The 26,123-nt window shown below is 43.5% G+C and overlaps 1 protein-coding gene across 7 annotated transcripts in view; it reads right to left on the reverse strand.

Moving 5' to 3' along the window:
- Positions 1–1,350: 1,350 nt before the first annotated feature.
- Positions 1,351–26,123, reverse strand: part of FYN (FYN proto-oncogene, Src family tyrosine kinase) — a 216,225-nt gene continuing 191,452 nt past the window's right edge. For all 7 annotated transcript variants that reach the window (XM_077162686.1, XM_077162687.1, XM_077162688.1 and 4 more), the window contains 2 exons: positions 18,818–18,949; positions 1,351–2,022 (listed from right to left, as the gene is read on the reverse strand). In XM_077162686.1, the coding sequence (XP_077018801.1) occupies positions 1,814–2,022; positions 18,818–18,949 (341 nt within the window). In that variant the 3' untranslated portion in view covers positions 1,351–1,813. The remainder of the gene's footprint in view (positions 2,023–18,817; positions 18,950–26,123) is intronic.

Below are 26,123 nucleotides of genomic sequence, written 5' to 3' on the forward strand. Positions count from 1 at the left end.
CCCTCTACCACCCAGCTGCCTCTCTGCCTGCCCACTTCATGAAAGTCCTGGAGGGACCCTGGGAGACACACAGGTTGCAGGACAAGAAAGGTGCGCCTTGAAATTCTCTCTTTCTCCTGCAAGTGGGACACAGCCATCTCAGTTAGAGGAAACTTTTGATAAACTAAGACGTTAAGAAATGCCTAGTTTTGCTTTATCAATTCTCTGAATTAGCTAGACAATAGCCCAACCTTTCTGGATGTTTGGAATATTTCTGTCATTCGGAAATCGCCGTGTAATGGCCAAATTCGCAGGTGAGTCTTTGCCATCTGGTGTGGGATGGATATGTCACAGAACTACTTAGAGTACTTTCCAGGAGTTAAACAAACGAACAAAAAAAAAAAATCCAAACGTAAAATGCTCTCTTTTTAATTACTAAATTGAGAAAGTTAAACAATTTAAAAATGTAAACTCACAAATAAATCATGACAAAAAAAAGAATTAAGACTTCAGAGTTGCTACTCGGTATTAAAAACTCAATAGAAATAGGATTTTGATCTGTTGTTAAACATAGGTAATTCAAGCTTGGTACAAACAGCAGCTAAAAATGAAATATTTTTTGTGCATCCCCATGAAATGTAAAGTAGTGCATAGTTATTCCATTGGAGAAACTCTTGGACATATAGAAAATCATTTCATTAGCAGTACAGGACATTTAAAACACTTATTTTACAATGGGAAATGTACAACCCTCCCACCCTTACCTTCCCCATAAAATTTTAGTTGTATGAGAAAATTTAGCAGGTCGCCGTGACTACAATGCGACGGGTTTTACACCATTTAAAATGTGGTTACAGGGTTTATTAAATTAAAAAAAAAAGTCTGAAACATTTCAGCATTCGTATTTTTATGCAAGAAGTTTGTGTGGCTTCCGTCTTCCAGTTCCCTCTGGCGTACTGCCCGCGTGCTCGCTCACATAGCCTCACTTTTAAGTTTTAAGAACATATCACAGGAAGGCAGAACAAATATTGGAAACAGAACGTGTGAATTCAGCTTGGAGTTCCTGAAGAGAGTCTGTGACAATCAGCTACAGGTACGGTCATGAACTGAAGAAGTACAATCCAAACAAACAAACAAAAAGAATCATGCTTGGCAAAAGCCAAAAATGGAGGTCACTGGCCTTGAGAGTGACACCAGTGCTTTTATGTGGACTTTGCGGTAAAACCCTCACCGTGGGCCCTGCAGCTTTGAGGCCCAGGCTGGCCACGGTCTCCACCTTAGCACCCACAAGGTGTATGTACAGGGACGTAGATATTATATATATATATATTCCTATTTTTAAAAAAGCAAAAAAACAAACACCTGTCCTGATTGGTTTTTGTTAAAACATGAAAAAAAATTTTATTGTTTTAGACAAAGAGGCCACTTTTGGAAAATAATACTTTTTTTTTTTTTTTTTAGTTGAATCAGGTGAAGACAGAGTTAAAATCACATAGGATTTGCATTTTAAAAAAAGGAAAGCACTAGGGTCGTTGGCACTGGAGTAACTATTTACACTGAACAGAGGTTTGGCCTTTTACATAACATCGATACAATGCATTTTCCAAAGTCTGAGAAATAACAAGGTTCTGTCTCATATGCTTCACAGAGGAGGTTCGGATTTGGGGACAAGTGTCATTAATGAGGGCCGTGGAAGTTCGTCAGCTTCAGAGTCACATGCAATCTGATCCTGGACAGTTCTCGCTGCTGGGAGCAGCTGGCTACGGAACTGAAAGCTAATGGGGAGGGGTTGGGGAAGCCTCTCGGTCAAGGCCTCTCTCTGTAGATCCAGGTCTTACAGGTTTTCGCCAGGCTGATACTGGGGCTCTGTCGCGGTGAAGTAGTCTTCCAGGAAGCCCTGCAAGTACTCAAAGGTGGGACGTTCTTCGGGGTCCTTTTTCCAGCAGTGGATCATGAGCTCGTGCAGAGAGATGGGGCAGTCCTGGGGACAGGGCATCCTGTAGCCACGCTCCACCTGCTCCAGTACCTCCCGGTTGTTCATGCCTACAAAGACAGGGGCAGTGAGCACAGGCACCTCCGGCCGGCTGCAGCCCGGCCCTCTCCCCCCAAACCCCTCTCTCTTCTGCGCTGGGTCTGCAGATGGTAAATGCAGACGCTGAGAGCTCCCACCTCCCTCAGGAGGCAAACTCTGCCTTGGATGCTACGGATTGAGTTGTGTCCCCTGCGAAGAGACATTCAAGTCCTAACCCTGGTCCTGTGGATGGGAGCTGATTTGTTAGGCTCTGAAGATGTTTTTAGCTAAGGTGCGGCCAAACTGAATCAGGGTGGGTCTCAATTCAAATGTCTGGAGTCCTTATAAGTAGAGGGACTGTGACAGAGGAGACAGAAGGCCAGGAGATAGAGGCTGATTGCCCGCAAGCCAGAACCCCCCGGACTGCAGAGAAAGTGTACTCCTGCTGACACACAGAGTTTGGACTTTCAGCCTCCAAAACTGTAAGACAGTAAATTCCTGTCTTTTAATCTGACAGTCTATGGTATTTGTCATATCGCCCCTGGTAAACTAAGACAGCATAGCACTCAGAAATAAAAAACAGAATGTACTTCTGACCCATGCAAAAACAAGGAAGAGGCACGCCTAAGAGTCACCTCCAGAGGACCTCTTTTATTGCTCAGATGTGGCCTACCTCTCTGTGAGCCCAACTCTGCAAGTGAAATCATTGCCCTTCCCGCTAAGTGGGACATGACATCCAGGGGTGAAAGTCTCCCTGGTGGCGTGGGACTCCCAGGGATGACTGTGACCCAGGCACCATGGGATCAACAATGCCATCCTGATCAACAGGGAAAAGAAGTATAAGAATAAGGTATCAGTGTCTGAGAGAGTTCAAATAGAGTGGAGAGGCTACTCTGGAGGTCACTCTTATGCAAGCTTCAGTTAGACATTGCTACCTATCATAACTTGCCAAACTCCAAACAATACCATCCCTGCCAATCCCAAAGAACAATACATAAGATTCTACAAAGGTTCCAGGGACTAGGGTAACTTTCCAGAAACCTACAACATCCAGATGGGTCCCCGGACCAGATAAGTCCTGAAATGGAGAGGGGCCAGCCTCTCCAGAACATCACCTAGTTCCATTCCCATCCCATATTATCCACAGCCCCTTCCAACATGAAAAAGTTAGAATGGGCATAGCCCAAAAAGCCCTAAAGACTGGGAGAAAGGTCAAAAGTGATGGTGGAGTAATACAGAGAAGGTCAGGTTTAACAAATAAGTATAACTGCTGAATCATTACACTGATATTTCTTTTAGTCCCCAGTACCTTAGAGCAGCTAGAAGTAAAACCCTAAAATTGTAGAAACTCTGAAATCTGTTCTACAACTAATTGTTACAATGTACTTTGAAATTTATTGCTTTTTTGTATGTATGTTATTTTTCACAGAAAAGAAAAGAAAAGAGAAGGAAGAGTATAGTGGCGAAGATAGGATTTAACAAATGAGTATGACTGCTGAATCATTATATTGATATTTCTTTTGGTCTCCAGTGTCTTGGAACAGCGAGAAGGAAAAATGAAAAATTGCAAACTGTAACCCATACCAAACTTTAAAATCTGCTGTGTAACTACTTGTTACAACACTTGGAAATGTATTACTTTTTTGCATATATATTTCACAATAAAAAAGTTAAAACAATACAAAACAAAACAAGGAAAAGGGGCCACAAAAGCACCATTAAGTGAAAAAAAGCCAGATACACAAGACAACATACTGCATGGCTTCATTTATGTGAAATTCTAGAAGAGACAAAACTGCAGTGCTAGGATGCAGGCGGCGGCCAGGGCTGGGGATGGGGCGGCCTGCAAAGGGGCCGGAGGAAACCCTGAGGCGCCCTGGAAAAGCTCTACCTTGGGGGTAGGCAAACTTCTTCTGTAGAGGGCCTGTCAGTAAACATTTTAAGCTTCTCAGGCCGCATATGGTCTGCCACCTGCTCTTCTTAACTTTTCTTTTAAACAACCCTATAAAAAATATTTGAAAGAAAAACAGGCGGGGGGCTAGATCTGGCCTATGCACTGCAGTCTCTCAACCCCTGTTCCATGTCATGAATTGGGGGTCGGGGGTGGGGTGGGGGGAGGTAGGGAACAGCCTGACTGTTTATGTCTGTCAGAGCTCAATTAATTTTATTGTATGTAAATTATACTTCAATTAAGCTGATTAAAAAAAAAAAAAAGCAGACCAGAAAAAAAAAATGGCTTTTTCATGAAATGAAAAGCATATTGTCTTGTTTACTGCATCTATAAGCTCCATATATGAACTTCATAGATTCCTTTCTTCCTGCCTGGGCGAGCTCTTGGTGCCCCATTCTTCCAGATGTGCCATCACACCACCACAGCTGGGGACTGTCCGGCCTGGTGATCCCACAGTGACCGAGGTTTGGCCACCTGGATGTGGAGACAGGTGGTCCCCCGGAGCCTGTGTTCACTAATGACCTCTGCCAGGCCATCTATCATTTGAGACCTTCCTGCCTCTGGGGGAGCTGCCTAATCTTGAAATGTCAGGCTGGGCAGTGCTAACAGACTGCTAACCCTTTAGAGGCGGCAGCTTTACTGCACACTGGCCTTCTGGACAGCACAGGAAATTCCACACTCACTGTGAGGCAATGCCTTGCCTCTTTTCCCCACCACTGCCAGGCACACGTTTCTAGATTTCCTTTGCTTTTCCACTATGTCGCCTTCTTCCATATTTTGGCTACTCCTTAGCCCTGAGCCTGTGATCTGGAATCCTCCCCAATTTCTGATGCGACTAATTTTTAAAAATAAGAAGCTGGTTTCCAGCCAGTTAGAAATAGACATCTTCCCCTATCTCTCAGGGATATAACCGGCAGGAGAAAGCAGCATATGCACACAGCTCCATTTAGTTCTGGAGAAGGCAGGGACTGCTTCTGGAACCCTGTAAGGCCAACTCAGAGCGCAGCACTATCCCCTGTGGAACGGGACACCCAGGCTAGTGGATCTGTTGTCAATTCTCTTTGTTTTGTTGTTACTTGGGGAGCTGGGCGGATGCTGGCTCTTTCTATCAGCCACAACCCTGCTAGTCCCCTATTTGTCCAAACCCTTTAAAAAAACGTTTTTTTAAAAAAAATTTTATTAATAAAACCAAACAACATACAAACATGAACATTCTTAACATACGAACATTCTATATTTGGTGTGCAATCAATGGCTCACAATATCATCACATAGTTTGTGTAATCATCACCATGATCATTTCTCAGAACATTTACATCACTCCAGAAAAAGAAATAAAAAGAATAAAGAAAAAACTCATGTATACCATTATCCCTTACCCCTCCTCTCATTGACCACTAGTATTTTCCTCCACCCTATTTATTTTAACATTTGTTCCCATATCAATAATATTAATAAATATTATTTATTTTTGACTCATAGTTTTTGCTCATCTGTTCACACCGTAGATAAAAGGAGCATCAGACACAAGGTTTTCACAATCACACAGTCACTTTGTGAAAGCTGTATCATTATACAATCATGTCCAAGAAACATGGCTACTGGAACAGAGCTACAGTTTCAGGCACTTTCCTCCAAACTCTCTAATATACCTTAAACTAAAAAGGGATAGCTGTATAATGTGTAAGAATAACCTCCAGGATAACCTCTTGACTCTGTTTGAAATCACTCAGCCACTGACACTTTGTCTCACTTCTCTCTTCCCCATTTTGGTCGAGAAGGTTTTCTCAATTTCTTGATGCTGAGTCTCAGCTCATTCTAGGATTTCTGTCCCACGTTGCCAGGGAGGTCCACATCCCTGGGCCAAACCCTCTTTGATTCATCACTCTTTGCCATTACAATTTCTTGACGTGGTAATGTCCATATAATATCCTCTCTACGTGGATGTAGGTCTTCAATTTGATTACTCTAAAATAACTTGCTCACATTTCAGAGGGTGACTCCTTATTTTAGTGAGAGGTTTGGTGAACAGGTCTGGGTTCCCCCATATCCACCCCCTCCTTGTATGTTACAGGTGCCTTTTCCCCTTGGGTGTCAGATGGGAGAAACATCAACTCTGTGGTTAATTAGTTTAAATCCTCCTCCAAATGCTGAAAACTTATTTTTAAAACTCAGGCTCTGCAGAAGGGAGCTAGAAGCAAGCAGAGGAACCTGGAGCTGAATGAAAAGATCTTTCCTACGGGCTCTAAACGAGCTGGGGAAGGACAGGTCTCTATTCCCTTATCTGCGATTCCAAAATCTAACAAGCTCTGAAAACCTTAAGTTTTTGTAACTCACCTGGCAGCAGAAGTGATCTGAGCTGACCTCATCTGGCCACAAATCCTGACTTGAACTGACATGAGGCCATTTACTGTTTTTATTTATTCACACTTACTGTTGCACAAGGACTAATGTGCTTGAATACTGATGGCTGCCCCAGACTCCCGGGGTGTTACATAATATATGGTTTATGCACTGCATGGACTGTCTAAAAAACAATAGAAAACAAAACAAAAAACTGATACTGAAGCACATCTGGCCACCACCACATCCCAGACAGCTCAAAAAGGCTAGGGAGAGAATTTAATCATATGTCAGGACTGGGATTCTCTAAAGCATTTGCTTTGCCACATATTTTAGTACAGTTCTCTTTTCATAGTATTTCAGAAACCACATAGCCTGAACCTGCAGGAATTTCCCATGTCCCCACTCCCCGCCCCCTCCAGGAGACTACACCAACTGGAGTGTGATGGATTGGTTCATGGCTCCCAGGAAAGACATGTTCTTAATCTTAATCCATGTTCCTGCGGATTTGAACCCATTGGTGATGGTTAATTTTGTGTGCCAACTTGACTAGGCTATGGAATCCAGTTGTCTGGTCAAAGAAGTACTGCCTTATTGTTATTCTGAGGGTATTTCATGGACTTAAATCATTGGTCAGTTGGTTTCATCTATGGCTGATCACATCTACAATCGGCCAACGAGCTTTTCTTCTCAGCGAGAGATGTCTCCTCATCCAATCAGTTGAAGGTTTTAAAAGGAATACTGAGGATTTCTGTGGTCAGAAAGAAGAATTTCTATCTACTTCAGCCAGCCAGCTTCTTCTGGGGAGTTTGTCATCAGGGTTCCCAATTTATAGCTTCTTCTAGGGATTCCATGCCGCTGTCAAGTTCCCGACTTGTGGCTTGTTCTATGGAATCTAGGTTTGCCAATCCCCATAGTGGTGTGAGTCAATAAATCTCTTCACATTTACACACACACACACACACACAACTCTCTGCCAATTTTGCTTCTCTGGAGAACTCTGAGCAATAAATATACTATTGTAAATAGTTATCTTTGAATATCTTAAGATGAGTGAGGGTGTGGATTCATTTGTGGGTAGGATCTTTGAAGGTCTTATTTAGATGTGGCCACCTGAATCAGGATGTGCCTTATAAAGACAACCCAGAAGTCACAGAAGTCAGGAAGCAGAGGACATTGGCATGTGATGGGAGGCAGAGATATAAGCCAACAATGCCCAAGGACTGCTGGCAGCCAGCACAGAATGGTACAGGTTCCAGAAGAAAACAAGCCCTGCTAATAGTTTGATTTTGGATGACGTCTAGCCTCAAAGCCATGAGCCAATAAGTTCCTGCTGTTAAGCCAAACCAGTTTGTGCTTTTCTGGAAACAGCTCTGGCAAACTAAGACACGGAGGAAAGACGGGCGGAAGGTCTGAATCCCAGGAAGTATGACTGGCCCCTCTCGAGGTGGTGACAACCCCCAGAAAATGAATTCTAATGTTCACTGTAGAGCCAAGATTCCCCATCCAAAATGGCACCACGGAGTTTAATTAACAATTTTCCTATTACTCTATGAAGCTTATGCCAGTAAATGTTTTATTATATTAAAAAAAAAAATCAACCTACTCACATGGAAATATTTTATTCTATTTTTTCTAACTTTCAAATTCATTTTCCACCATTGGAAAGTTTCATTGGCCACTTGGGTCAAGCCTATTTTTTTCAGTCAAGCCTGGGAACAGCAGATACAGCACATAAACCTCAATGTGGGACATCTCCTGAGGCAACCAGCCCACGCAGGTCCCTGGCAAGTCTGCACTGTCAGCTCCTCTGCAGGCTCCTTTGTCCTCCGTCTTCTTTTCTCTCTGAATTCCTCTTCCCCACTCCCCCTCTTCTTTCTCTTCTCAGGCTGCCTTCTCTCTAGGCCTTCTTCCCCAGAAGGGCATACTTAACAAATTCCATGCAATGGGCCAAGTAGAAACATACAATGACAGCTTTGCTAGAAAAGTGGGATGTAAGGCAATATATGTGGCTGGCAGTGACACTCTGAAGCTCACAGGGACTCGCTCTTTTCTAACCATCCATCTGCCAGGGTCCTAGGGCTGACCTGAGGTCACCACATACCTCTCCGATAATGGCTGTGCAATCAAGCTAGGCCCACTTTGCAAGGCTTAGGTCAGTTTTTAACTTTACAAACAGTAGCTAAAATAAATAGAACATGTTGATATTTTTAAAAACAGCATTCTCAGCTATTAGAACTTTGAAAATCACATTTATTTCAAGAATTAATTTTTCAGCAAAATGGGGTTTACTCTGTGCACTACTATAAAAAGGGTCTATTTCATTTTTTTTTCCTTTTTAGATAGTTTCAAATTTTTGTTACAAAGAAAATGGTTATTTTCTCTATTTTAGCCAGACATTGACTTTGTCTAATCCCTGGGAAGTGAAGAGCAAGGAATGGAAAGCGAATATATATGAGCTGGAGCGCCAGCAGAGAAGATGGAGGGACATGGGGACACTAGCAGGGAAGAATCCTTTTATTGTATTTCCAGGTTAGGAAGGGGGCAGATAGAGAGGAGAGGGCCTGGGAATGTCCTTCTTTTTCTCCTTTCTCAGTGAGGGAAAAGGCAAGGAGAGAAGAGACAGATACTTTAAAACAGGATGTATGGTAATGTTTCAAGGAAACACTGTCATAGACCGTTTGGGCCTCCAGATATCCTAGCAGGACTGCTGATAAAGACCATTTTCCAACAGGAGGGGTGGTCCCCACCAGCCAGTGGGGTGTGGCTGTGGGAAATGCCATATTCACAAAGTGTGGACCCATTTCCCAAACTCCAAGTCTGAGAAGAGGCTCAGGGCCGGGCAGCCAGGAACCCCAGTGATCACCCAGGCGCACCCCACCAATCTCCTCCTCTGCCCTCCCAGCCCCACGGGGGCAACCCGGACACCCCACTCTCTCACCAGAGTCACCTCCAGTAACGTGGCCACTTCAGCGGGTCAAATTTGACGGTAACTCAGTTCATTAAAAAAACGAAGCAGGAGAAGGGTTTGCTTGTAGGACTTGCCTTCAGATTTCTCCTCCCTGAATTCCCCAAGGGGGGCTCCTTTCACCTTGGATTTTCAGTTTTCAAACATGGTCACTGATAGCATTGTTTCCAGTCCATCTGTCCCAAACACTGTAGCTCAGATTTTCCAGCCAAGTGGACTGGACTCATTTCCTGCCTTTATTATGACATTATGCTTTCTAAATCATCCTGCGAGCTTCCTCTTGGTTTTCGAATGAAGGTCAAGTTTCCTACTTTCTCTTTCAAACCTTTCCTCTGCATGGTTACCAACAGTGCCTCTTCTTAGATATGTGTGTACGTGTGTGTGTGTGTGCACACGCGTGCACTTTCTTTCCCTTTCTCTCCTTTTGGCGTTTCCCTTCCTTTTCTGTTAAACTTTCCTATCCCTTTTCTTTGAGCTATATAGTAATGCAACAGAGCCTCCCCTCTTTTCTTTTAGATCACTTTCAGTGGTAGAGCGTGAGACTCGATGCCACTTTTCTACTTCCAGCTTTGCATCTCTGTGTGTGTCTCTCAGTATGTGGCTGGATGTCCCTTGGCCTCGGTTTCTCTACTTGTCAACACAATACCTCAGCACTCATTGTGCTTTCAGCTATTTGAAAAAAATGCATATGAAAGATGAGCATTTGTGCTTTATAGCTTTACATTTGTGCAGTTTCCCAATATAGATCTCAGAGCGGCCGTATCTGCACAAACAGGGATTTTAACTGTTATCTGTTCAGGTTTGCATGTGCATTTGACTATGGGCTGCAAGACCCTTGATTTTTGTGCCCTATGAATAATTAAGAGCTGTAATAAGGGGAATGACACTCAGGTTATCAGATCTCCAAATACTTTTGCAAACCATGCTTTCTATTCAAAGGAAATTATACACCATTGTGCACAAGGCCTTCCGTCAGAGGCTCCCCCTTCCCTCTTCGCATAAATCCTGCAAAAAGCCCCTTGTGTTTATTCTGCTGTTACGCAGCACCCCGCTAAAGCTGGGAGGCAGGAGGGGGTGAATTAAGGGGGCTTGCTCAGCATGAGCCTAAGCCATTGCTATGGGATTATCATGTGCTCTCGTGACCTTGTTGGGCAAAGGGCAGGAAGTTCCAAGTTAGGTTTTGGTACAGGATCAAGGTAAGAGAGATGCTGAATAAGGAGAATGGATGAAAATAAAAGACTGATTTCAACAAGGCATAGTAATGATTCGTTTTGTTTCTCTTTCCCCATTTAACCGGGATAACCTCAGCACAGCTGTTTTATTAAACCCACTGCATTAATAAATACAGAAATGATGATTAGTCAGGTACCATAATGCACAAAAGTTACTGAGAGTTGATATACCATAAAGAGTTCCTTTCTCCCAGAAAAGGGAAGTGAAAGAAGTTGAGGGTGCCTATGAAGGAAGCCAATAAAAGGCAGTGGGATAAAGGAGCAGCAGAAGGCAGGACTCGGCATGCAGGACTTGGAAGCAGGATTTGGAATACAACATCCCTCTCCAGCAGCCCTTCCCTGCCGCCCATCCTCCTCCTCTTATGGGGCCACAGTGGCCAAGACCAGCCTTGGAGGGGGAGGCGACATGACCACTGGGCATTCCAGGCAGGGTTCCCTCTCTGAGAGTGAATGATGAATGGAAAGGAAAAGTCCCAGGAGGAGAGGAAGGGGCGGGGAAGGCCCAGGGTGATGCACTCTGGACTGAAGTTAAGGTTTCTTCAGCTTCCCAGTCTCCGCTTGGCTGGAGAGTCCTGAACTTCGCAGGAGAATACCGCTCCTGCCCGTGAGGCACAACACGGACAAGCACGCAGGGGACGACAGGGCTGCTGAACCCAGAAGATGTCCAGGGGGCCAGGTCCTGCAGAAGCATCTGGGTGGGAAGAGGGAAGACAGGGGTGCGGGGGTCTAACGCTTTAAGGGAGGTGCTCCTACTTTCAATAATTTCCCTCACTGCTTCTATTCACTGGCAAGAAAATACATATATTCAAGAAAGTCAAGCAGCTGTTACTTGCTGAAAGAGTGAAAGTGCTTCCAATGCATGAAAAAATGAGATTTGCTTAAGAGAATGGGCCTGCTCTGCCAGAGCCTGCTGATTTCACAGGGCAGGTGCTCAGTTACGAGCCAGGACACGGAACGGCTGGGACAGTCTGCCCAGAACGTTACTGGAGAGTGGCGTCTGAACTGACCACAGGGTCAATTTTCTGGAACAACTTTAAGGACAGAAGCTATCTTGTGGCTGGGAAGAAGAAACTCCTACTGATACTGATGAAGCAAAACTGACAAGCTTTGCAAGCTGTAGTTCAGATTTTAAAAACTTGCTTCAAAAACCTCATAGGAATACATTTTTTTTTCTGTCTTTTCCTTCTTTTCTTCCTTCCTCCCTCTGTCCCTTCCTTCTACCTTCTCTCCCTCCCTCCTTTCCACTTGCTAACACTTATTGAGAGTCTAGTGTGGGGCAGACACTGTACTGGGCACTGGGAGTACATTAAAAGAAATCCTTCCTCTCAAAGAGTGCAGGGCTCATGGGAAATGCAGACACAAAGGCTCTTCAGCAGAGATGGAAGCAAGCAGAAGGGACGCCCATTTGGTTTGGACTTGGGGAAGGCTTCGTGATGGAGGTGACATTTTGGTTGGGCTTGAAGGGTTCTCAGGCAGAGAAGCAGAGAAGAAAGACCTGCGTGCTCCAGTCTCCTGGTGAGTCTGGGATGGTGGGGTGGTGACAGAGAGATCCTAAAACAGACTATGTCACTCTCCCACTCAAAGGCCCCCCGTGGCCCCCCCCCACCCCATCTCACTAAGAACAAAAGCAGAAGTCCTAACAAGGACCTAGGAAGGTCCTTTCTGGTCCATCCCTGGGGGTCCCTGGGACCTCCCCTTGGCTCTGCTCCATCCACGCTGGGTTCCGTGAGGCTCCTGAGGGCCTTTGCCCTCTGCACCCGCTGCTCCCTTTGTAGGAAGGTCCTCCCCCAGACCCCCCCCCTGGATTGCGACTTGCTTCCTTCAGGTCTTTGTTCTGTTGTCACCTTCCCAGTGAGGCCCTCCCTTGTCCCTTCTCCTGACACCCCCTACACCTTTCCCTGTTTTATTTTTCTCCCTTCCAGTTACCAACAACCAACATTCAACGTATTTTGTTCATTTATCTTTCTTTATTGTCTGTCTCTCCAAGAAGAACAAAAGTTCCACAAGGGCTGGTTTTGTTTTTTGCTTTTTAAAATTTAAGTCTCTTAGTTCACTGCTGTATCCCTGGTGCCTGCAATACTACCTGGAATATAGTAGCTGCTCAATAAATACGTGTGGAATGACTGAATGGAAGCATTATGAAGGTCTCTGCAAAACTAAGGCTTTTGGAGTCATCTTGAAGGCAAAAGGAAGTCAGGGACAAAAACATTTTTAAGTAGCAAAGTGAGATAACCAGGTCTGTGTTTTCTAGGATAATAACTCTGGTGGCGATGATGATGGAATAGTAGTGGTAGGTGGAGGCGGGGACAGACAGGAAACAGAAAGTCCCATTAAGAGGCCATTCCACAGGCACGTAACAGGCTGATATGGGCAGTGACCATGGAAGTGGAGAAGACAACAATTTGAGGAGGGTTTGAAGGTGAATCACAAGTTAAAATGCTTAACTCTGATTTTATACGTTGATCCCAGAAAACTGTTTTACTTAAGTGCTTTACTTTTCCTCTATACACAGCAATCCATGAGTATAAAATCAGTTCTAATCTTCATAAAAGGAGGGTTTTGCTCCTGTCTTACAGAAGAACAAGCTAGAAGGCCATGCTGAGAATGTATTCAGGGCAGGCCGCTAGCAGGGACGTTATAAAACGGAGCTATTCTTTGGAACCCACCATTTTCATCTGGTTAAGGTGGCGGGACTCCTTTCCACTACGTTCCTGTTTATTTTAGCATTCCGTTTCAGTTTCTCTTCCTCAGTTTGCAGGTTTTCATTCAATTTGAGATTGTCCTTCTTTCCCTCCTTTCTATCCATTTCTCTCACAAGACTTGCTAACTAACCAATCAATTCAACCTTTTATTGTCCCCTTGTTGGGGACTTAACCGTGTCCCCCACAAAGACCACATTCAGGTCTCACACTGCATTCTGTGGGTGCGAAGCCATTTGTCAACGCGACCTGTGAATAGGTTACCAGTTAAGACGTGGCCAACCTGAATGAGGGTGAACTTTCCTCCAACATAGCTCAAGTAAGCCAAGGAAACTGGTCATGGAAGTAGAAACCAGAAGTCTGCGGAAACCAGAGGAGCAGACACAAAGAGAGCTAGAGAGCGACTGCCAAGTGATGCGGGACTGCTGGATGCAGACTCCGGAAGAAAGCAAGCCCTGCCCGTGGGCTCGATGGTGGGCTTCTTTTAGGCTCCCAAATCATAAGACAATAAGTCCCTGTTGCTTAAGCCAACCAGTCTGTGGTACCTGTCACAGCAGCCCTGGCCAACGACATATCCCTCATTCCTTTTGTCTCTCATTCTGGCCACACCTCACACACTCCCATTCTAAGTTCCTTTTCTGAGTCTTATCTCTGGCCCTTCTTTCATGCTAGGGAAAAAATGCCTGGGAAACCTTTGTAAAACCTATTTATGCATCCCCTCCACTTTCCCCCACCTCTTGTCCTCACCCACCAGCCAAAGTACCTTTCCTAGAGGCAACAGAAGGCCATTCTCAAATATCAAAGAATTCGGAAAAATATTCTGCCAGCTTTCGACTTTAAAAAAGAATTACTTGAAAATATGCTCTAGCCCCCAACTGAGAAATTAAGCACATTAAAATGTAAGAACTGGAGTGTGACGTAAACGGACCGGGAATCTGTGCCAGGCTATTTCCAACAGGCCAGGGAGACTAGAGGCGGGACAGCAGGGTCCGAGCCGCCGGCTGTCCACACACGCTGCCTGACGGGGCCACACAGCCACGGCGGCAAGGCGGAGGGAAGGGCCTTTCTTTCTCAGCGGCGTCTGGATGAAGCATAATGAAATTGTTTGTTCCTTAGGAATTGTTATCCTTCATTAAGGTAATAATCTTATAATTGGAACTCCTCTGTAAAAGCTGTTCCCTCAAGAAGAGTTTATTGTGAGATTCAAAAGTCCAATTAAATAAGATTACAGCTATGTCAAAAGAAGAACAAAAACAAAGACAAAAAGTACCCATGCCTAGGAACAGGCCTGGGGACAAGTTTCTGTGGCTTTCTGTGGGTGAAGAGCAGCCCAGGTGACGCAGCTCTCGGGATGCTACTGCTCACTGCGTGACCCCCAGGCCTCCCTCAGCCCGACGGGGCCCCCCCCCCGGCCTGGCCTACCTTCCCAGCTGCACCTCCAAGCCCTTCGCCTCTCATGCCTTCTCAGACTCAGTCTCCTGCAGCTCCTCTCCGGGCCTTGTGCCTTCCATGTGCCTGCCCTTGTCTGGAATGCTTTCTCCTCTTCCTCTACTTGACAAAAACCCTACCCGGCTGATTTATTAGCCTTCTCCACGAAGCCTCCCAGAGCCAACACCCCTTCTCCGCCTTCTCCAAAGGGCAAGGGACGGTTTTCAAAACGACACTGCATATCCACAGTGGCTCACAGTATATGACTGTGCATATTAAACCAGATTTAATTCTCACTTCAAATTCTTTTGCCATGCTTATGAGATTCTGAGTGAAAGACCCCTGTTGGTCCCTGTTGCATGGAGATGCCTGAATCAGGAGCCCGTGGCCCCCCTCCCCACTATCAGAATTAAGATCCGGGGTCCACAATGTTTATAGCAGTATTATTTACAATTGCCAGGAGATGGAAACAGCCCAAATGTCCATCAACAGACAAATGGCTAAACAAGCTGTGGTATATACATACGATGGAACACTACGCAGATGCAAGACAGAATAAAGTTATGAAGTATGTAACAACATGGATGGACCTTAAGGACATTATGGTGAGTGAGATTAGCCAGAAACAAAAGGACAAATACTGTATGGTCTCACTGATGTGAACTGACATGAATGAATGAACTTGGAGAATTTCAGTTAAGAACAGAGACCATCAGGAGGTAGAAATAGGGCCATTATTGGGTAATTGGAACTGAAGGGATACAGATTACGCAATGGAACTGATTGTAAAAATTCAGAATTGGATAGCACAATACTACCTAGCTGTACTACAATAATGTTAGAGCACTGAATGAAGCTGAATGTGAGAATGATAAAGGGAAGAGGTCTGGGGGCACAAATGAAATCAGAAGGAAAGAGACAATAAAGCCTGAGATGGTATAATCTAGGAATGCCTAGAGTGTATAATGATAAGTGACTAAACGTACAAATTTAAAAATGTTTTGCATGAGGAAGAACAAAGGAATGCCAATAATGTAGGGTGTTGAAAATAGATGGTAATATTTTAAAACTTTAACTTATGGGTGAGACTAAAGCAAAAATGTTTATTTGATACAATATTTATATTTCCACTAGTGCATTTCCTAATATAATTTATGTGGACAGCTTAACTGAACACCATAAGTACAAAGAACCTTGAGTAGGGCATGAGATTTTGTAAGTTTGTCCAGAGTAATGCCTCAATAAATCCCAGAAAAATTTGAACAGTGAATAAAAAAATATTTGCAAAGTTCCCTTGGGGGAATGGTGAGCAAAGGGGAAAATTCAACCTCCCCAAGTAGAGAATTCTTGATATGTTCACAAGCAGTGGGGACAACCAAAGCAATAAGCTGAGCCCACAGTCTTGGGGTTTGTTCATATGAACTTAACCCCACAAAGGATAGGTCAAGCCTACTTAAAATTAGGCCTAAGAGTCACCCCCACGAAAATCTCTTTTGTTGCTCAGTTGTGGCCTCTCTCTCTCAGCCAACAGGACAAGCAAACTCACTGCCCTCATCCTCTCTATGTGGGACATGTCTCCCAAGGGTGTGGACCTTCCTGGCAATGTAGGACAAAAATCCTAGAATAAGCTGGGACTCAGCACAAGGGATTGAGAAAATTTTCTTGACCAAAAGGGGGAAGTGAGAAATGAGACAAAATAAAGTGTCAATGGCTGAGAGATTCCAAACAGAGTCGAGAGGTTATCCTGGAGGTTATTCTTACGCATTAAATAAATATCACCTTTTTAGTTAAGGCATAACAGAGAGGCTGGAGGGAACTGCTTGAAAATGCAGAGCTGTGTTCCAGTAGACACGTTTCCTGAAGATGATTGTATGATGATATAGCTTTCACAGTGTGAATGCGTGATTGTGAAAACCTTGTGTCTGATGTTTCTTTTATCTACCTTATGGACAGATGAGCAAAACATATGGATTAAAAATAAATAAATAAAGGGGGAACAAATGTTAAAATAAATTTAGTAGATTGAAATGCTAGTGATCAATGAAAGGGAGGGGTAAGGGGTATGGTATGTATGAATTTTTTCTGTTTTCTTTTTCTGAATCGATGTAAATGTTCTAAGAAATGATCATGATGATGAATATACAACTATGTGATTAAAAAAAGAATGTTCATATTGTATGTTGGTTGGTTTTATTAATAACAATAAAAGATCCGGGGTCCACAGGGGTAAATTCAAATTCTTCACCCCCTCAGACATGCTCAGAGGATGATTTCCTCTCTAAATAAATGAACAGATAGAGAAATAGATAAGTAAGATAGATAGATAAATAAGTAAGGAAACAAATAAATAGCAGATAAGGCCTATTTCTTTCAGGATTAGAAGCTTACTCCGTGATACAGGGGCTACGTTTATCTGTTCACTGTTGTATTCCCAGCATTGAAAACCGCCTGGCCCTGGCACGCTCCATCAACGGTTGTCGGGAGTATGAGTGCCTTATTTGCAGTTATTTTCCTGGTAGAGCACAAGACCGGGCACAGATCATACTACCTGAATGAATGAATCCTAACCTAGGATGTGAAATGAGGCCATTTCCTTTATACTAAAACCACCAAACTTGACAAAAGACTCCCCTGCAAAGAACACACCCGCCTTCCTTCCCCTACCCCCACCCCTTCGCCTTGGTTTCTGTGTGCGACCCCAAGAAACAAAAAACAGCTCTGCATTACGGGAAGGGAAGACTAGGCACACAAAAAACGGCAAAACAACATTAACCTTCTTTCCCCAATTGCATTTAACACAGCGGGTGATTATAAACCTGGGGGACCGAGGAAGAAATCGGTTCAACATTCAGACAATGAGAGGGGCCTTCACATCTTCAAAATCCTGAGCCACGTAGGCCGCCCCCCTGGAGAAGCAATTCAGAGGCGCCCCACGGTGCCCGGCCCCCCCCCCCCCCCCCGGCCGCCCTTCCCCGCCCCCCGCGGGCCGCGGTCCCGGCGCCCGCCCACTAGCGCGTGCAGCCGCTGCCGCAGCAATAAAACTCGCGCCCGCCCGCGCCGCCTCTGAACGTCCCTGCGGGCCCCTCCCAGACCCGGGGTTTGTCAGTTTTGCCTCTGCGCCAACCTGACTCTCCTAGGAGTCTCCTAGCCTCCTGGGGGCTACCCCCTCCTGGAAAGAGAAATTCCTTACCTGCGCTTCTCTGTGTTCTTGGAAGAGGACCAGAAACAATCATAAAAAATGAACAAAGGATTACAAATTAATCTGCCCTCGCTGGTTCCTCTGACTGCAGAGATCCGATTACAAACCTAGGATCCGCAAGAGACCTAAATTCCTCATTAATCTTCACTATCCTTCCTATCCCTGCTTTTTTTTTTTTTAAGCTCCTTTCCTAGGCAGGGAATGTGGGGGAGCTATGTTCTTTCTTCACCCAGCAGTAACTGAAAAATATGTCCTTAACATTTTACAAAGCAGATCGTCCCTGTGTTATAACCGCTTAAGCGTGGAGGTGAAATGGCACTAGTGTCCTTTTATCACCATCTGTCTAAATGAATGAATTTAAGCATGAAAAACCTAACCTGTGGTTTCTTTGAAGAGCATGAATCTGATAATCCAAAAAAATTCCAGGGCCTAGGAATCTCCAATTTCTTTGCATTATAACTTGCTTTTGTATAGCATATTTCAGCTGTTCAGAAACAGGGAGCAAATGGCCTATAAATCGTGTTTTGTTTGTGCCTCTGCTCTCTCTGGCCATCTGGAGCCGGGGCCAGCAGAGAGTGCTGGTCCTTGCATTTCTGCTGGGCTGACTCCATGGGTTACTGCTACATTGGAATCAAAAGGCCATGGGGACCTTTCTTTACCTCCCAGACATGCTGCAAACACCATCTGGGCAGAGGCGCTAGCAAGTGACATTTCTGCTTGGGGAGCTACGGATGTACATTTCCATCAAGAGAAGCATATTCCACGAAGCAGCGTGGACTCAAGTATCCACACCAGCTGCTAATGACATTAAACCTGGCCCACAATTCATGGTGGCCACTCGTTTATGTACTGCGGTAGCATCCAGTTTGTTCTGCTTTTCTCTAAATACCTGATGCTGCTCCGAAAGCTGAGAATGGGGCTTAGAAGACGAACTGGGTGGGTCTTCTGAGAATGGTGGCTAAACAGCATCCCATCAGAAGCCCACTCTTGCCGGGCCCTGCTCTTACCTGGGTATGGCACTCTTCCTTTGGTGACCAGCTCTGTGAGTAAGATTCCAAAAGACCACACATCCGACTTGATGGTGAACCTCCCGTACAGGGCTGCTTCGGGGGCCGTCCACTTGATGGGGAACTTTGCACCTGCAGAACCAACACCTGGTTAGTCATTGGGTAGAGACGGCACATGGTGCCAGAGCACCGGTACAAGGAAGGAGGTGACAAGCAGGATGGCCTGGGATCGAGAAGATGTGGGTTCTAGCCTTGGTTTTGTGGTTGCGAGCCAGCTTAATTTTCCTATCAAAGGGTTAGACTTCAAAGTCCCTCCAAGCTCTGTCTTCTGACTCGAGTCTATGACTACACCAAATGCCCCAGGTTTGGCCTGGATGTAGGCTAACCTGTGATTCCAGAAACTAATTTATGTCTGTTTCCCTCTGCTCTGAAGCACTGTAGTTTAATAAATATATATACAGGATTAAATTATAACGTTACCCTCATGAGTCACGTGTACAGCAAAACCCTAATTTGGTCTTATGAGGTCCACAAAACCCAAATCAAATCACGATGCTTTTCCCAGGGGAGACGATTTGCTGCAGCCCACGTGCTCTGCTGAAACGGAACTACAGTTTCCCATGGCCACCCCACACCCACGGAGAGGTGATTCTGCCTCTGGCTACTTCCCCCCATCACTCTCTTTCCTCCCTTATCTCTTTAGAATGGCCATTTTTACTCCTGGGGTAGTTTTTTCCTTCTGCACTGTTGGATCCCTTTACCTCCTTGCCTTTCTCCTACTGGGCAGAGAGAGTGCTGTTAAATATTTGCTTGCATTTTAAGGAGTAGTCTTCCTCGATGATTTGTCTTACGGTCTCTGACTTCTCAAGATCAAGGAGCGAGCTCCTGGCCAAGACAGATGTAGTATCTTTTCTTTTCATTTTCTTTGATTAATCAAAGAATCCTGTTTCCTACACAAAGGGAAGGGTGGGGTCCACTTTGCACTTACAATGCTAGCTTTGTGTACTGGGAATTAAAACTGATTCAGCAGCCTGTGCTCTCACACATTAGGCTCAGCAATGATAAAGTAGTTCATTGAACAAACTAAAAGAAAAGCACAAAGAATTTTTATTACTGATGTAAATATAATTATGTTTAAAGTATGTTAATTCTATTTAGGTGCTTCTAAAAAAAAAATCATACAAAAAAGGCTGACAAAATCAGGAATTTCCATGGTATCTTCTATGAAAAGTGACTATGCACAGAAGTGGCAAACAATTAAAAGTTTTAAATTAGCACAGTTTTAATAACCAGAGGTATGATATATTGTGGCAATTATATTTTTGTTTTAAATACAGTACATGATAACATCCTTAGCAAATCCACCCTGGCATTTCCTTGAAATATAATTTTCCTCTCCATCTCTTCTTTGCCAGGGTGAAATAAAATAATCATAAAAAATCCTACTATTTCATTATGTGACACCTCACATTAATATCCAAGTACAAAAGTTATTCTACAGCTTTCTTCTCCTTTTGAGCACTGAGTTATTTTTTAATCAGCTGTTTTTCTTAGGCATAATTATTTTTATCTTTCCTTAAATGTTGGATGGGTCCACCTAAGACCTGGTATTCTCTGAACAGACATTTTGCTTTTTAAATTTCAAAGCATTCTTCTCACATCTCCTATCCTGGAGCGTTCTGTTCACGCAGTGCTGGACTCTGAGCCCTTGGGGTTAATGTGATAGATTTTCTTCACGTGGGGAGCAGACTGTACCTTGGACCAGAACTCAGCTCGAACTTTCTCACTTCGAGGAGAATCAAAGGTATATTAAATTCATTCCTATTTAAACCACTCTGAGCCAAATGGCTTGGAAATCTGTGTCTATCTCTGAAGCAAACAGAACATAGCTCTCTACTGTGCACAAAAAATCCTGTAAATAAAATGAGAAACAAAAGGAACTTTTTTTCCCCTTCCAGTCATTTGGCATTGGTGAAGGTGTGTGCTACTGAAAGTAAATTAGTTGAAATTTGCATGTCATTTTGAATTTTCCAAGAGTAGATTTCATAATTTCATATATATTTTAAAAACAAATGTCAACATATATTCAGTTGTGCCAGGCTGCTTTCTTATTTTCTAGTTTTATAACCTACAACAAGGATTATAATCTATAAATCTTCAACAGAATAAATGAAGACAAAAACTGCATAATGCAATGGATCTTTGATAGGAAATCATTTGTAGATACGCACTTTGACTTATTAGCAGGGGCTTACTTAAATATATTTATTTTGCATTAGTTTTCTTCCTAAGACAAGCAATGATTTTGCACCTGATACATTTGGAGGGGAAAAATGGAGACTTTTTGTCTTTTTTTTTTGGCATGGACAGGCACCGGGAATTGAACCCTGGGCCTCCAGCATGGCAGTTGACAACTCTGCCATTGAGCCATCGTGGCCCACTCTAGTTCTTTTTTTCTGTTTTAAATAGCAGACACTGAAACTTCTCTAAAGGTAACTCATTTTCTTCTTTTCAAGAAAGGCAAGGTTTTATTAAAGCAGTGATAAACTGGTAATTATTAACTGAGGTTTCAACTGAAAAGCACTAATCAATTCTCACTTTTTTACTCAGTCCATTCTCTCTTTCCCCTCCACTTGGTTTTTTTCCATTACGGAGGATACAAAGCTATTGGTCCTGAAATGTAGTTCCATATGGGAGAGGGTTAACCAGTGGTTTGGGTCCAGGGTCTTTGCAATGGCCGTGCAGGCTGCACACTGTAAAACCACAGTCTATGAAAAGGCGTCCCTGGGGTTGCCCGGAGTGTGACCTCCATAGGCCCACAGATGGCCTGGCTTGGGGCTAGGAGGGGCTCTCTCCTTGAAGTTATGGAAGCAGAGAAACTTGGAAGGAAGTTCTGCCCCCTCAGATTTTTTTTTCACGGATATCAGGCAAGCATGAAGTCAGGATCAAGTTATCTTCTAAGCAGTACAGATTTGAAGAAGAGAAAAAAATATGTCAAAAGACCTCTGTTACTATTAACTTGGTATTGTTACATAACTCCCAGAATCACTCTGAAATTCTCCTGTTTGGGAGCAGGATTCATATGCCAGCATAATTATATCTCTCTGCATTATAATGGAGAAAGTATATCAAATCATGCAGGTAAGGATGTGTATCACTGATATCATGAGCTTTTAGAGGACTCAGTATTTTTATTCAATGTTTAGACGATTTAAAAAATTATCATAACTATTTTCATTTCTTACTGAATTACTTTCATGGATTAGAATTCTTTTAAGCCAATACACGAAGCCCATACACAATATGTATGTACATATCTATATCTATATCTATATCTATATATGCACTTGAAAGTATCTTTTCCACTGAATGTTTTCCAGGTAGTATTTGCAAATTTTACCAGTCTCCAAAAGTCAGGTCATTGCTGAAAGTAAAAGAAAAGAAAAAAAAAAAGACTTTATACTTTAGTCATTTAACAACCTGAAACAGCATAGAAGACCAATTAGCCTTAGGCTGAGTTATATTCTGTGGTGAATAAGTATACTAGTGCTTTAAATAAAAACATCTTATATACATCTTAATCTTATTTCTCTAAATTCTTTTAAAAGAGGCTTGAAATGAGCAGCCAGAACTCTGTGCAACAACAGGAGCTCCTATTTGCTCCCGTGGCTGACACAACTGGCTTGACTCCAATGGCACATGTATCACATCGCCAGATGGGTCCTCTCTCTTGAGTTTCTCACCTGGAATGTCCAGTTCTCTCCTCATTGTCTCCATTGGGATGTTTCAAAAGGTCCCACAAATACAACATGCAAAATGATATTCCCCACAATTCTACCCCCCTTTCCGTCTTTGCTGCCATTGTAAACCAACCACCTGATAATGCCAGAATCCAAGAATCACCCTAATCTGAATACTGTGTTTATTTTTTCATTACTGTGCACTTGCCAGAAACAGTGCCTTGCATTTGGAAGGAGCTCAGTAATGAATATCTTTGCCCTTCCCTCATCTTACTTTGTCACTCTTCACACTGAGTCCACTCTTCAAATCCCACTGATTTCAACCTTCAGCTGTGTTAAGGCTTCTCCAGCCTCACTATCCTCTCTCTAGTCCAAGACCCTCATCACCTGCCTGGACTTCTGCAATGCCTTTGAACTGGACCTACATGCATAAACTGGCCCCTACCTTCTTCTCCAGCCTCTTCGTGATATCCCAGACCTCTTCCTAATCCCCAGCTTCTCCACTGAACTGCTTTGCTTTGCCAATGCCAAACTCCTACCTGATTCAGGGCCAAAAGGACAGGCTGTTGCCTTTGCTAAAAATCCCCACACCATGGTTAACGCTTACCCCTCCTTTGTTTTCAGCCTAAGAGATACTTTGCCTGACCGGACTGGTCTGTGCTGCCAGAACATGATGTTCTTTTATGTAGCTGATACTAATAAAGTGCAATGAATGCATTAATTGTTTGAAATGTGTCTCTCTGAATAGGTGGTACAATCCTTGGGGTCAGGCCATGTCTTCCTTGATGATTCACCATATTTCCACTTCTGAGTCCATGGCCTGGTGGACAGAAGGCACAGATAAACTACTGTTGAGGGAAGAAGCAAGTGAATGGACAGCAGATGAGCCCTTCTACTCTTTTCAGCTGAGTAACCATGGATCCTTAGGGGCCTTAATTACCAGCCCTCCCTGCTGTCTCTGCATTCTCTCCTTGTCCTTGGTGACCAGTGTCACTGTCTGGGTGCCCTTCTACGGTTCTAACAACTCGCAAGTAAAATGGAAAAGCATCTCTTCATGAATTAATGAAATTTAAAGCCACCTGGAAAACCCTGTATTTTTAGTGCCAAATGAAATGTGTTCAGACCCCCTTTGGGTCTGAAAGGATCTGTCTGAGCTGGAGCCTGGGGCCCAGTTCACTGGGGCTGCAGCTGGAGATAGTGTTTATATCGCAGAAAGACAGGGTGTCAAGAGGTTTGGGAGTGTTCACTGCAAGAGAAAGCAGAAAACTTTTCCTAATAGATTGTGATGACAGCAGGTCGCTACACAGCAGACACTTCAACTTCACAGGGCTCTGGACTTTCTCATTTAAAATAAGATAACCATTCATGCTTCAAGTAAGAGAAGGAAGAGGGGTCTGGAATTATTGTTATCAAAGCGTTTCCACAAAACGACAATTAAATCCTCCCACTTGCCACCACCACTGGGCTGCAATTTGCCCTCATCCTCTTCCTACCTCTTCCTACATGTCTAGTAGTGTACTTGATGCCAGGGATACAACAGGGCACAACATCTTCTGTTCTTACAGGGTTTGTGCTTTAGTTTGGGAAGGAGCTGCAATAAAGGTATGGCTCATATATATGTTAGACAATAAGTGTGATAAAGAAAAATAAAATGGGTTACCAGGACAGATTTTGTGGCTCTCCATAAGCTACAGTAAGGACTTTGGGCTCCGCCCTAATAGTGATGAGAGGCCACTGCAGCATGTGAAAAAAAGGAGAGGGGAAATGATGTCCCACTTCATTCTTTCTCCTTGCCTTTAAAGCATGGACGATGATACCTCATTACCCAGAGAATGATCTCATTCTGTTAAGAAAGAATGTGAAAAGCATTTTAACCTTTCAAAATTCCTAAAAAGCATCATGACATCTCAAGGCCCCTGGATGTCTATTAGCAATCGGGCAGCTTATGCTTCCATTGTCACTTCTGTCATCACCTGCTTAACTAGTAGCTCTAGCCACATGTGGGCTATTTTGGCACACTTCTGCCATTTGAATAATATGAATAATCTCAGGAAAAAAGAAGTAAAACTCAGCATACGCCAATACTTTGTAAAGCTCAAACATTTCTGAGAAATAAGTGATCTGAGTTTATTCTGAATTTATTCTTCCTTCACTCTCCATTTATTCTCATGAGGAATATACCCTTTCTAATAACTAATCCTGTCCACCATCTCCATATGAATGAAGCTAGATACATACTCAGACTTTGTCTCTTAGCTAAAGCCGTGGTTCTTTATTTCCAAATGTTTGTGGGATAAAGCTCCTAGGTGTCCCACCTTTATTTCAAATGTGGCAACTTCAAATCTAAATTATTTTTTTCACCACATCATCTTACTATGAGTAGACACTTCATAAAGGAGATTCTTACATGAGGTGGAAAAGTACACTAAATAAAAGTTCACTCTCATTTTAGTATTCTAAGATACAAATGGATTCCCATTTTTTTTCTTTCCCTTTTCTGGGAAGTGGGTCACTATTTCTCCAGGCTTCAAGTTATAAAACCTGAACGCCATTTGGAACTCCTTCCTCTCCTTAGAACTCCTTCCTCTCCTCTCAGATCTAATCCATCATCAAGGTCATGCTGCAGAACCTTGGAGAAAGCAAGCCCTGGCAATACCCTAATGTTAAATTTCTAGCCTCCGAAAGCATGAGATAATCAGTTCCTGTTGTTAGGCCAACCCATTGTGCAGTATTTGTCTTGGCAGCTCTAGCAAACTAAGACAACACGTCTCTAAAATTTATCCTTTCCTCTGTTTATGCTCTCTGCCAAGGGAGGGAGTTTATGAAGGTGAGACTTAACTGATTAGTTGGAAGGACAATGAGCTGTGTGCTCTGCCTATGGCTCTTTGTCCTTCCACCGAATCACATGAAGCCTCACCTTCAGAGAGTCCCACCCTCCCTAACCGCACAGTGATTCCCAATTGCACTAAGTTAAAATTTCCCACTTAACCTTCAAGGACCTGTGTATCCATTCGGTTTTTGCTACCTAAACACCTAGTTAATCTAGTCTAGTTTGCCTGCCATAACCTGTCCCTTTCACCTGGCAGGGTCATGCTTGGTTGAAACACCTTCTCTTTTTCCACCTGCTTAGCTAAGGCCTACTTATCTCACCTTCCGCCACTTCTAGGAGGTCTTGGAAGTCATCTTGGATTACTCCAGCCTTCACTGATTATCCAACTGCACTTAGAGACAATGCTATAAACAACTTAATGCTTGATAACAGTAGCTACAGTAACAGCTAAGCACATATCGTTTGCTAAGTAGTAAGCATCATGCAAAGTGCTTTACATCTATAAGGTAGCTACTAATAATAACCTTGCTTTATAGGTAAGAAAACCCAATGCTGAGAGGTAAAGCGACCTGTCACAGGATACCTGTAAATGAACTGGGATCTGAACCTAGGAATCTGGCTTCAGAGCCCAAAGGCTTAAACACTACACTCTGCTGCTATGTCAGTGTTTTCTCTGCATCTTCTTACTAGTTCTACACTTAAGTAAAATGTAAATCCTTTGAAGTTAGAGACCATG

The sequence above is a fragment of the Tamandua tetradactyla genome, chromosome 5 (genome assembly GCF_023851605.1).
Source record: "Tamandua tetradactyla isolate mTamTet1 chromosome 5, mTamTet1.pri, whole genome shotgun sequence".
In the NCBI taxonomy this organism is placed as follows: domain Eukaryota; kingdom Metazoa; phylum Chordata; class Mammalia; order Pilosa; family Myrmecophagidae; genus Tamandua; species Tamandua tetradactyla.